We start from the raw sequence: 12,657 nt of genomic DNA, 5'->3' as shown, positions 1-12,657 counted from the left end.
TAAATATTTAACAGATAAAAAAGAAATGTAATTAATCTAATGTAAATATTTTTTTAAAAGAACATTTACAAACAAATATTTCAAAAACTGCTGAAAAAAAATGTTGCCCAAACATTAATAATCTGTTAATTTTTTTTTTTTATATAAATATTTTATACTATCACTATCATTTCAAAATAATTGTTTTTTTAAAAAAAATTTAATATTTTACAAAATATTAAATTAATAAATTCTAAATGAAAATTTGTCATACCTTTTCATATTATTATAAACGAACCTTCGGTTAATTAGGAATTCATTAAAGATGTATGATAATTGTATAATTTACCTGAAACAGAAAAAAAGAAATATATTTTAATTAAATAAATTATAAAATAAAATAAAATAAGTAAATGAATTTTTTTTTTATATTAAATTTTGAAGTTAAAATATAGACAATCGTTCCGTCAAGTAGGTAAGAAAGCTTTGCTTTCTTCAATATTAAATAGAGAGTACTCTTGCAGTGTGTTACTTTTTTACAAGTTTTTACGAGAGGAAACTCAATTCGAGCGTGAAATTGAAAATGTTGGGAAAAGGTTCCAATTCTCGAGATAAACTACATCTTCAATACACCAGTTATTTTTTAAAGGTTATTGATTTTCAAAAATTAATTCAGTTTATAAAAAAGATCTCAATATCGTTGAATTTCTTATATAATTAGAAATTATTAATCTTTTTTTTCTATTTTTAAGAGAAAAAAAAATCATAAAATTTTAAATCTCGAGAAAAAAGTACTTTTATAGGTGGCATATCACATTGATATAAATTCCGATATGATTATGTCAAGTGCAAAATCGAATCATTGTCTTTGAAGCCTACCCACAATTTATTAATAATGATATAATCACATTGAATATTAATATATCGAACACCAATCAGGATATGAATTAATAAACAATACAAAAATATCTTTTTTTTTTTTTGCTAAAAAAAATTTTATAATTAACAAAAATAAAAAGAAATTCCCTTGCTTTATTTCTAAATAGTAAATTTTCCAGAATGAGGTGTAAAAATAATCATATTGTATACACAGACTCTATCAAAATTTACGACTTTTGTATATAAAGACCCATTTTTATATGCACGACACAATTTGAATCTTATCTACAACAATCTTATTATTTTTTTCAAAAATTGTGCCATTGGAGAATAAAAAAATATCTAATGGAATAATTTGCCTTGTGTCATTAACTAATTAAATTAAGATCTACAAATATAGGAGAAAATATCACTGGAAAGAGAATAGAAAATTCTTTATCGAAATAAAAAAGAATTTAAATCGAAAAGTTTCATTTTCAAAAGAAAGAGAAAAAATTTCATATTATCTAAATTTGAATTTTTAATACATATGACGCAAGTATATATATATGTATTTGAAGGTCGATGTAAAAGGATAAAACTAGGACCGGTCAAGGTCGCGTGTGTGGAAATGATGACAGCCAAGAAACAGGAGATGAACTTCATATTGTTGGCAAAGGACCCATTTGTTTTAAATATATTGTCCCTGGCATGTACAATTTTTTTTTTCCAATAATTTTTTAGTTAACAAGAAATTTCAAAAATAATTTCCCCCTACGATGATTTAGAGTTGTATAATAGCAAAAATTGCAATCTGGAAAAATAAACAAAACAAAACTGAATTGAGTAAATAATTTTTTATATATAAGGTTAAGGGCATATTGGGAAAAAAAAACAATTTAATAAGCAACCCACGCACAGGGAAACAAGATTAAAGTTTCTTAAGAACAAAAACAAGAGGGAGGAATAAAGGGAGGTGTTTTTTAAGTTATGGGAACCAGAGTAAAGATGACGTAACGGAAAAGCTCATGAATATTCAGGAAGGACGAGAGCGTCCTTAGTTGGTTTATTTTAGGTTTCTATACACACTTTATCTATATAACGTCACGTTGAGAGAGACGTAATTCCCATTGGAGATTCTCCGCGTTCGATTCTACGGAAATTCAATATATAATGCAAAAGGGATTTCCTACGATAAAATAATTATCATCCAATTACAATAAATCGACAAATTGGTATTTCCAAAATATCATTTAAAATTTTTAAAATTTCCTTCCTTTTTTTAAAAATTCAGTAGAAATTCCCAACTAATTTATAGAAAATAAAAATTCTTTCAAAAAAAAAAAAACGATTTTCTTTTTAAAAATTCATACACTGCAAAATGTCACTAGATTTATAAATCAGAATTGCAAAAGGTTATTTTTGTCACATAATACCTATGCATAAACCAGCTCATATATCACAGTTACGAGAGGCGGATTCAATGCTTTGAATAAATAACTGCAGTTCATTCGATTGTATAATAAGTCTGACTAGATTACAATTTTTTTTTTTATATTAACCCTAATAAAAAAATTAAGTAAAAGAAACAGAATTTCCAAATAATCCTGCATTTATCAAAATGAATATTTTTTTATGAAATGAAAAGTTACGATTCAATTAATTTTTTTTTTTCTGTTTTGTTGAAAGGACGTCGAATTGGAACAGAAAGCAATTTGCTCATCTGGATTCGAGACTGATTTTCTACAGGTGACTGACGCTACTCTCTCGACTAAAGATTTCTGGCCTCCATGTACCTGAAAATGACTGAGAACAAAAAAAAAAAAAAAAAATCTAGGCTAACGACCACTTTTGTATCCAGACAATAAAACACTTGTTCAATCAAATTCTTGAAAAATCGACTCCATTTGGATTAATATCTCAAACTCGAAGACTTTTTCTTCTACTTTATAAAATTCTAATTAACAAAACCAAGTTGATTTTAAAAACTGGAACAAAAAAAAAATTTATTTAGAAAAATAAATATAAATTTTAATCTAAAAAATAAATTTCATAAATTATAAATTTCTACAATTGCGAATTATTTGTAAAAGTTTAAAAATTAGAAAAAAAAATGTTAGCGATTTTTTTTTTTATTGATGGTGTCACGTGACAAAGCATTATATTTTTCTCTTTTATAAACATCTCCATATGAATGAATATTAAATATGTAAAGCCATAGAAGATGAATACGCACGTACGATGCAAATAAGATATATACACGTGTTCAATGAACGTAGAACTAAACTAGCCTCTTCAGAGGTATGACCTACTGCGGAAAGATTAAATAAATATTTTATACAAAATCAACCAAGATCTTCTATTTTTTCTCTCAAAAAACCTATAGAAACTTTAAGAAAATTTGATAATAAAAAATAACTTGATTCATATCTTTGTACAACCTGTTGCACAACGAAAAAAAAAAATTTTTTTTTTCTGAAAACTAATTAATATTTCTAAAACATCCTATCTCTTCATTGATATTTTCTAAGGTTTCAATTTTTTGTCATATAAATAGTCGAATTTGTACGGCTTTCGAATTTTTATCTCCACAAAATTTGTAGAGCTTCAAAAAAAAAAAAAAAAAGTTTTCATATTCATCTTTATAGAATTACTAATATTGCCTTCTAATTTTCTTTTTTCAGAACTTGTTTTTTGTGATTTTTTCTTGAATGTTATTTTTAAAGAATGACGTACATATTTGAAATGACTAATAAATATTGTGATCTTTAATTTTCCATTGACCAAAGTGTATCTAATAAAAATTTCCCGAACTCATTCCTATTCTATGATAAAAATTTACATAAATAAAAAATGAAAAACAAAACGGCAAAATTCTCCAAGAAAGTGAAAAAGTAATAATAGTTTTCTAGTCTGATAGAAAAAAAGTAAAAAAAAAAAATTATATCACCACCGAAGATTATTACATTCGGAGCGTTGTAATCGGGCGTTTCCTCATCATGATACATGAAGTGGTGGCAGATAATCTACTGGCCTCTTCACACAGGGACACTCTCAACAGGACATTGTCCATTATCAATGCATATATAAACCATATGATTTTTTATTATTATTTATATTATTAAATTTTCTATATTACGAAACTTGTACACGCGAATAACTTAATAGACGTTCGACGATATTGCTTTCGTTTACGATTAACATTATAAATAAATTATAATACAAAAATAATAAATTTCTAAAAAAATTCTTTATCAATTTTAATAATTTTTTGATATACAAAATACTGCCCTTTTTCAAAAAAATGCCTTTTTTTAATTAAGGAATCAATAGTTTGAAAATAATACTACCAAACCCGGAACTGAAAATTTTTTGACTAGAATCAAATTCTCTATAGTTTAACGTACCCTATGAAAATGGGTCAACTATTTTTGAATTTAATTATGAACACGTGCTCGCTTCTAAACTCCCTAAAATTAAACAGATGAACCAAAAGAAATATTTATACTCAATTTATAATTCAATAACAAACTTTCAATTGGTGGAATGTTACAGATTCTTGATTCTAATTTTATGATTTGTACCAAAAAAATGACTACGTTTTAAAAAAGTAGTTTTTAAATTAATTGACAAAAAAAATTTTTTTTTACTTAATTTTTGTCTACTTTAATTTAATTGTAATAAAATTAAAAAAGTTTGGGTTTTTTTTTTTCAATTGAAAGTTACGATTCAAGGGCCTGTTAACTACTTCCGAATCGATTATAGTGACAAACGTTTCTCGCCTTCTACTTTTGTTTCTAGGGGGAGACATGTGCTCTACTTCCTTCTTTACAAGGTCTAAAGAAGGTTGGAAAATAGAGTTTAATGTTGAATTGAAAATGCCATATACTGTCTCTAACTCTTTCAATATTATCAGACCTCAAATCGACTTCAAGGCGCCAAAAAAGTCGAAATTTATTTTAATTAGTTAATATTTGACTTTAAATAATTAATGATATTAAATTTATTTTATTAATTCCTTGATAATAATAATTCTATAGGAATATTTATAAAATTTATTTCTATTTCAGAATCGAAAACGTAAATTAGAAAAATTTTCACTTTTTAAAAGGAGCAAGAAAATATGAGATTTTGTCATTTCAAAGAGAGAAAGGACATGATTATTTCGAGTCATGAATATTTTATGAAGACTAATACGGTTTTCAATTGGACACTCACGTATATACAGTACTTTACTTTACAATGTTTTCCTTAGCATTAAACAATTCAGAAGTAACTGTAAAACAAACATAGAAAAGGAAACACACTTCAAATATAAAACTAATTTTAGAAATGCGAATAAAAATCTCTATTACAACTTTTGTTAAATTTTTTCTAGTATATTTTTTAAATACTAGTATACGATCGATGCCAACTGATGTTCAACGACCCCATATTTATATTTTGAAATATTTTTGAAAAATTGTACTGCATCTTTGCAGTCACCAAGTATGAAAAATTTCTTTATTACAAATATTTATGTAGATCAATATGGATAGTATTCAGTTTTTTTTTTGTTTTTTATTTTGCATTATATATTTGCAGTAACTTGGCCCACGGCCAATATGTTGGTCTCGCATTCCAAGCAATATCACAATTTAGTGGACGTACCCTTCTAAAATCCAAAGATTCCAATAGAAAATAGAACCATTTTTATAGATTTTTCACTTTATAATAACATCAAAATAATAACTAATTTATAAAATTTTTCGGACCAATTTGAAAAATTACTGCTTTAGAAATATATCTTGACACTAATTGTTTAAACTAATTCTGTATTTAAAAACTAATTCTTAATTAAAAATTCTGAGATGTCGATTTTCCTAATCCGTAGACTCTATTTCACAATATTCTTTCAATTCCCTCGTGCCATTTCTTGAATTTCACACTAAACACGAAACAATATAAAAAAAAAAAGTCGAATGGCCTTTAATGTAAGAAGACATAAAAGGCATTGAAGTTACTAAACACGATAAAAAGTGACTGAGAGATAGAATTTTTAAAATACTAAACTAATGCAATCGAACTATCGAATAAATGCGTTTCAAAGACTTTGTGTGAGAAGTTTATAGGAAATAAAATCCTATTTTATGCTAATGTATCGGATCTGAGTGATTTATAACCTTTCTATATAGCGCACACTCGATATTATAATCGTATAAAAAATTATTATAGTTTTTTTTTTTCAATGATGAGAAGCGTCAATAAAATTACACGATAAAATACCATAAAGTGAAAGATGAAAGAAAGCTAACGGAATGATCAGATTGTAAAATAAAGTAAAATAGACTCCTTTTAATCCTTCACAAAGTCTGGATCAAATTGGCTCATGCCTTTTACTCTCCTTTTGACGTATAAACTTTAAAACCACGTGTGTTATTGATCTCGAATTATTATTCATTAAATGCAATATTTGTTAATATTCTACGAATTTTATTCAATTTTTTAATAAATTAACATTTTTTTTTAGTCATTCCATATAATGTGATTTTTTTTATATAAAAAATTGAATAAAATTCAAAAACCAAAAAAAAGATTCATCAATTGATAGAAAGAAAAATTATAAAAGAAAAGAATTTAAAAAAAAATCATTACACTTTTTTTTATATAAACGAACTCGCAAGTGCATTGTAGATTTCGTGTCCAACAACTTGTAATTTGATGAGAAATATTATTCTCGAAAGTGTTTACTCAGGTTTAAGATTCAGTGAAAGAGAATTTAAATTCGTTAAAAGCGAATTTACAGCCTCAGCATATGCGAAACAAAAGCCTCTCTAAAAAAAATAACACAAAAAAAATATTCAGACAATATTTTTTATTCTAATTTAATATTAATCGATAAATATTTAGATCATACAAATGTAATTTCATAATTTTATTAATTTCTTTATTTTAGCTTTTACTTTTTTTTTAAATTTTTATTAGCTTTTTAAAAATTCTTTTTTTCTAAATTAAATAAAAAAAATAAACACAAAAATTAAAAAAAAATGGATGACAAAAATTGAATTTTATGTAATTATATTGAACGTGAGTGCTAATTTGAAAAGAAAATTTTATGTCAGAGAAAGTGTATCTCGTGATCACTCTAGTTATATTAAGACATAGAACTGCAAGTATAAAAATGTCCATAGCTGGAGTGACCAAGTTTAAAAGGAATTACACTTGGAGTTACATTACAAAATCCTGTGTGAAAAATATTTCAAAATATGAAACACAAAAAAAAAATATCTGAATTTTTTTTTTACTATTTACTTTAAATCTTTTCATGAATATTAAAATGAAAAAAAATGATTTCACCTTATCTAATCTGATTCCTCTACTGACGTAATTAATAATATTTCCTATTAAAAATCGCCTGAGTCAGAATTTTACAAGTGTTTCGATTATAAGAGAGAATTTCAATTTAATTTGAATTTTATATGAAATAATAGCGAATTTTTTTTAATATAGTTTTGCCCATGGACATTGTGAAAAAAAAATATATAAAAAATAAATTTACCTTGTGGAATTGTCGGTGAAGGAGCCATCCAGTAGTCGAAGTTTGGCAAAGAGTACAGCACTGACGAAAGGCACAGCAGTCAGCTCCTCGAGAACAATTTCCACGGAAAATTTATATTTCTTCTTTTTCATCATGAATGCCATTTCACTCAACCCCGGACACTTCACTTTGATCGCGCTTTCGGAGCTCTTGAGCTCTCAGGCACTTCACTTTCCAGAAAATAATAATTCTTCGTTTATCAAAAAAAGAAGAGAGAATTAAAAAAAAAAAACTTGTTTTCTTTTGCAGGTCAGTGGCCCTCAAAGGGTTCTCACTGTCTTTTTCTTCGGTGGTTCAAGGATGCGTTTTATCGACTTATAAACTGGGTGATGACCCACCACAACATCAGAATAGGAACTTGACGGTCGTTTTCAGAATCGACAATATTGTGTATAGTTTCTTTTGACCTCACGACCTTAGACTCGCTTGTGCTGAACAGAGAAGGCCAAAAAGACGACGAAGGAGAAGATGAGGTAGACGTGGTGAACCTCGACGAAATTTTCTCGACATCGCTTTTTTAAAAGCGAGTCGTCCACCGTTCAGTGCCACTTTTCTCTCCCTGTCGTATTTCCATCACATGCCATGTTCCTCGACCTACAAAAAAAAAAGATAATTAATTTCAAAGAATCGGAAAAACAATTGAAAAAAAAAATTTTATTTGAAAAATAATTAAGCCCCCCCTCAAAAAAATTATTACATTAATCGGGCACTATTTATTACCTCCGATTTTGTAAATCAGAAAAAATATTTTTTAAAATAACTTTAAAAAAAACAATTATATACAGCTTCATGATCACACAGTTGATAATTACATCATTCTAACAATTAATCTAAATGTTTCATATGAACCCGTTTCAATAAAGAATGTCCAACATTTCACTTCCCTCCAAGGCCTAATTAATTACTATTATTTAAAAAGCAATTTATTAATTCTATACCAAAAAAAAACATTTTTAAAATGTACAAATTTTTTTCCCGACAAAAAATTAATTTAAAAAAAAAATATTCATTCAACAAAAACCATTTTGTTGAAAAATATTTTTTTAAAAAATTTTTAATCACGCAATTATATGAAATCGTAAACTTATTTTCGTTGGAGAAAAAAATTTTCGCCTTTAAGAAAAAATAAAAAATACACGGGAGAAGTCATTAATTTCGAAATACGAGAAATATGTAAACAGTGTGTGTGTAAATTGGGCTACTCAAATGTTTGTAAAACACTATTACAGTATATTAACACACTCGCCGGAAGAAGGAGAGCGCGAGAATAGACTTTTGCTTCCTGGAATTAAGTTTCAGTCGCTAAATAGAAGAATTTACTCGCTATTATTATTTAAAAAAAAAAAAAAAAAAAAAAAAAAAATTCTCCCTCGTCAGAAACGAAGCTGCATGCATAAAATTTAATTTCAAACTGGAACGAAAAGCATGAAATCCATCTAAGTCGGCAACTTTTCAAGGACATAGAATTTAATAAAAAGTTCTCTAATTATATTCACATTTGACAATAAATTTAATTTCAAAATCAATTTTTTCTTTACAATACCAGAAATTAATTTTTTATTCAACATTTTTTCTTTAATAAAATTTTTTGAAAGACAAACATTATTCTTTAAAATACAAAGAAAAAAAATGACGCAAGTCGTTTAATTATATTACAAAGCTTGATTTGTTATTTTTGTTATAAAATAGTAATCGATGATTCACTCCTGAGGATATCGCAACAATGACTTCTTTGGAAGTACTTTTATCGCGACGGGTAGTCTTTCCAACCCCTAAATTATTTTTATAGGTTTAGTCAGTTTGACCTACTTTATCCTCAACATATATCGAATTATTTGATTATCTATTGTTTTTTTTTTTTTTTTTTTTTATAAACTTTTCAATTATTGTTAGATACAAAAATAAAGTTTCAAAATAAATTAAATTCCAAAATGGAATAAAAAAAAGTTCATTCAGAAAATGTAACCAATTAATTGAATTTCATGCTTAATGTATTTCGATTTTGCAAGAAAAAGAAATTCTTATTACAATGGGAATCCCACAAACTGTTATTGCAGAATTGAACTCGTAAATGTGATAAAAGCAAAATGATTGCAAAACTTTTTACCCAGTATTCTAAAAAATATATATATTTATTGTATAATCAATTCTAATCGTAGCGAACACATTTAACCTGGATAAGAGTTTAATTACCTGTAACTGGGAGTATAAATTTTAATTTACCATTATAAAGCTGAAGCAAAGAATTAAGAAAATGTTCCTTTAATTGAGAAACTGAAATTTCATTTTCATTAATTTTAAAATTCAAGATATTTTTTTTCATCTCTGTAAAGATTTAAAAAAAAATGTTTTTCATTTATTTATATATAAGAAAAACTATTTTTCCTCGAAATTTCTTTGTTTATTTAAACTTGGTGCTTTTTTTTTGTAATTTGCAAACATCAAAAAAAAATTCAAGGCAAGGTTTCATTTTCTATATTACCTAATTCTCTGCTGATGGTAAAATGATACCACAATTCTATTTTGAATCGTCGACATATAGGTGAAATGAAGTAACGAGACGCTCGTGTTTTATCGATTATTCGGTGGCTTTCGGAAGCATTGGGTGAATCCAAGATTGAGCTTAAATGAAAGAGAGAGAAAGAAAGAAAGAAGGGTGCGTTTGTTCGCATATATAAATCACTCTATTCCAGGAATAGTGAGATGAGTATCGTTAAATTTACACCAATATAGTTTACTGCTTCTATTCTCTCGCTAATTATAACGGCAGACATTAATTGTTTGCATTTCTTTAAAAATAAAGTATTTTTCAATAGTTGAACACGTGTCTCCCACACTGTCTGAATCGACTTGATAAAACCTTACGTAAGGATTAAACGAAATTGGCTTTGAGTTCTTTGAAATTGCTCATCGACAAATGTATTCTTGCGTGATACAATCGTATGAATTAAAAAAGAAAAAAAAATTACAAATAAATTTGTAAAATGACAGCGTTTATTTACAAAACGTAAAATAATTTAACGCAAGACTTGCACTTCTTTTTTTTTTTAGTTACTTTCCATAATCCAGTCTTTCATAATTATTTTACTCTTCATTCAATCATTTTTTAGTTTAAATTTATTTTTAATATTTTATATTTATTTTTAGAAAAACAAATTATTGAAAAAATTTAGTACTTATTGTTTTATTATTTAATGTAACGGAATGAGATAAAAACTAGAATAATTAAAACCAATATTACCAGTTTTCTCGTATACCATAAAATAAATTTTTAATGTTAAAAAGTATTTAGTGATTCCATATAAAATGAACGAACCTTGACTTTAGTCCAAATTCTATAAATATATCGACTATTCATTCAGAATTAAATGAAGTTAATGATTTTCTACAAAAAAAAGACATTAAATAAAATACTTCTTTATAAACAACAATTTCATTGTTCAAAAAAAAAAAACATTCTTAGAAACACTTAATTCACTGATAAGAAAATATGATTAATTTGTTTTTTTAACAACAAAACTGTAAGGTATTCAAAATGATCTATTAAAATTATTTTGCCCGTGCCTTTTAAAAAATATTGATTTAAAATAAATTGACACTATCTTTTTTCTAGCAAACTATGTTAATTTTCCTTAAATAACAATTAAAAATATAAATTGAAGTTAATAATAAATTTTCTAATAAATAAAAAATTAACAAAACAATAATAACTTCAGTCAATTTTTAAATTAGTGAAAAAAGGAACTGTCAAACAAAATGACCAAATGAAAAGTACAATAAACTTTTTATCTAAAAAAAAAGTCGATAAATTCCTTCATTAATTTGTGAAAAAATATTTCTAACATATGAAATACTGTTTCATTTGTAAATAAACGATCATTTAATTAAATATCATACGTTTAAATGTGTGAGCTTTCAATTTCTAGGAACATTTTAACAGTACTGACTGTCAATAATAATAATACAGAGGACGGAAATTACAATGACAGTTTGAAATTGAATCTCCGAGAATGTGCACGAAGCAAAAACAGTGAAGAAAATTGCAGTGCAAAACAGCTGTCTACGATGGCAGGTGCAGCAAGTAAGAGATATAGAACAGATCTTTCGATTTTATAACCTCACATTTTCAATGAATTCTATATACACTTGCCTCATATTCTGCAAACAATTCTCACAAAAATTAAATTAATATTTTAAATAATTTACAATTGCAAATATTCATAATCAAATGATTTATCAATTTTACCAGAAAAATATTGATGAAATTCAGGTTCCCATTAAACTATCTATTACAATCAGAAAATGAACCAAAAAAAAAAGAAGTTGTGTTCTTTAAGCTTACTCATATTAATCCTTTGACAAACTGGGAGCAGAATACTAATCAATTTTGCACATTGTCACAAAACTTGTTATGCAGATTATTTGAGATTTTAATCACTATTTTAACAGTTTTGCTCACAGATTACTGGAAAATTAGCTAAACAATAATGCCTTTTGTCACATCAAACAATGGGAACGGAGGTCGTTTGTGGACTGACCACTGACGCGAGGAGTCCGACAATTTCCGAATATCCCATTCATGGAAAACCCGGATTCGGATATCTTCGTGACACGAGAGTATCGAGTCAACAAAACTGACAAGATAGTTTCACTTATAGCCGCTAGAGGCAGCACCAATCGATAAAGAAATTTAAATATTAAAATAATAAATAATAACATATCTAATCTAATAAATATTTTAATAAAGACTTTATAAATAATATCATGTTTATGTAATAAAAAATATATATTTTATAAACAAATTTTTTTTTAAATCAATTAATTTTTATTTCAAATTTCCCTCCAAAAAATTTCGAATTGAAAAGAAACCTAACCTCAAAAGTTGTTGATTTGCATTAAAATTTACCAAATTTTTGCAAATATCGATATCTAATAAAGATCTAAATGAATAATCTAGTTTAGTTAATTTTGAAAAATATTTAGTCACATTGCCATACGTAAAAATGTGAACATACAACTAAACAACAAAAGTAAACAATGAACATTGTAAACAAGTGTATTAAAAGATAAAAAGAGATAAAACTCACACAATTGTACAAGTGTATTGAACCCGTCTTGCACTATGAACTCCCGATTATTAAATTAATCGCAATTCACAATTAAAAATCTTTGTTTGCAGACGAGTTCGCGCGAATCTTAACAACAGTTGGCAGTCGACATTATAGACTTCCGTTCCGGCAATT

General features: G+C 26.2%; 1 protein-coding gene across 7 annotated transcripts in view; it reads right to left on the bottom strand.

The window, feature by feature from the left end:
- Positions 1-12,657, bottom strand: part of LOC127277197 (protein FAM102A) — a 44,943-nt gene that overhangs the window by 20,155 nt on the left and 12,131 nt on the right. For 4 of the 7 annotated variants that reach the window (XM_051298080.1, XM_051298085.1, XM_051298086.1 and 1 more), the window contains exons 1-2: positions 11,757-11,905; positions 7,376-8,008 (exon numbers count right to left, since the gene is read on the bottom strand). In XM_051298080.1, the coding sequence (XP_051154037.1) occupies positions 7,376-7,518 (143 nt within the window). In that variant the 5' untranslated portion in view covers positions 7,519-8,008; positions 11,757-11,905. Of the gene's footprint in view, positions 1-7,375; positions 8,009-11,756; positions 11,906-12,501; positions 12,651-12,657 lie in introns of those variants that run through there. The other 3 variants (XM_051298081.1, XM_051298083.1, XM_051298082.1) reach the window with 2 other exon arrangements.

Source organism: Leptopilina boulardi, unplaced genomic scaffold, assembly GCF_019393585.1.
Source record: "Leptopilina boulardi isolate dan_hultmark-lab unplaced genomic scaffold, ZJU_Lbou_2.1 LbouV2_165, whole genome shotgun sequence".
Lineage (NCBI taxonomy): Eukaryota > Metazoa > Arthropoda > Insecta > Hymenoptera > Figitidae > Leptopilina > Leptopilina boulardi.
This window is presented reverse-complemented; position numbering and strand designations above follow the sequence as displayed.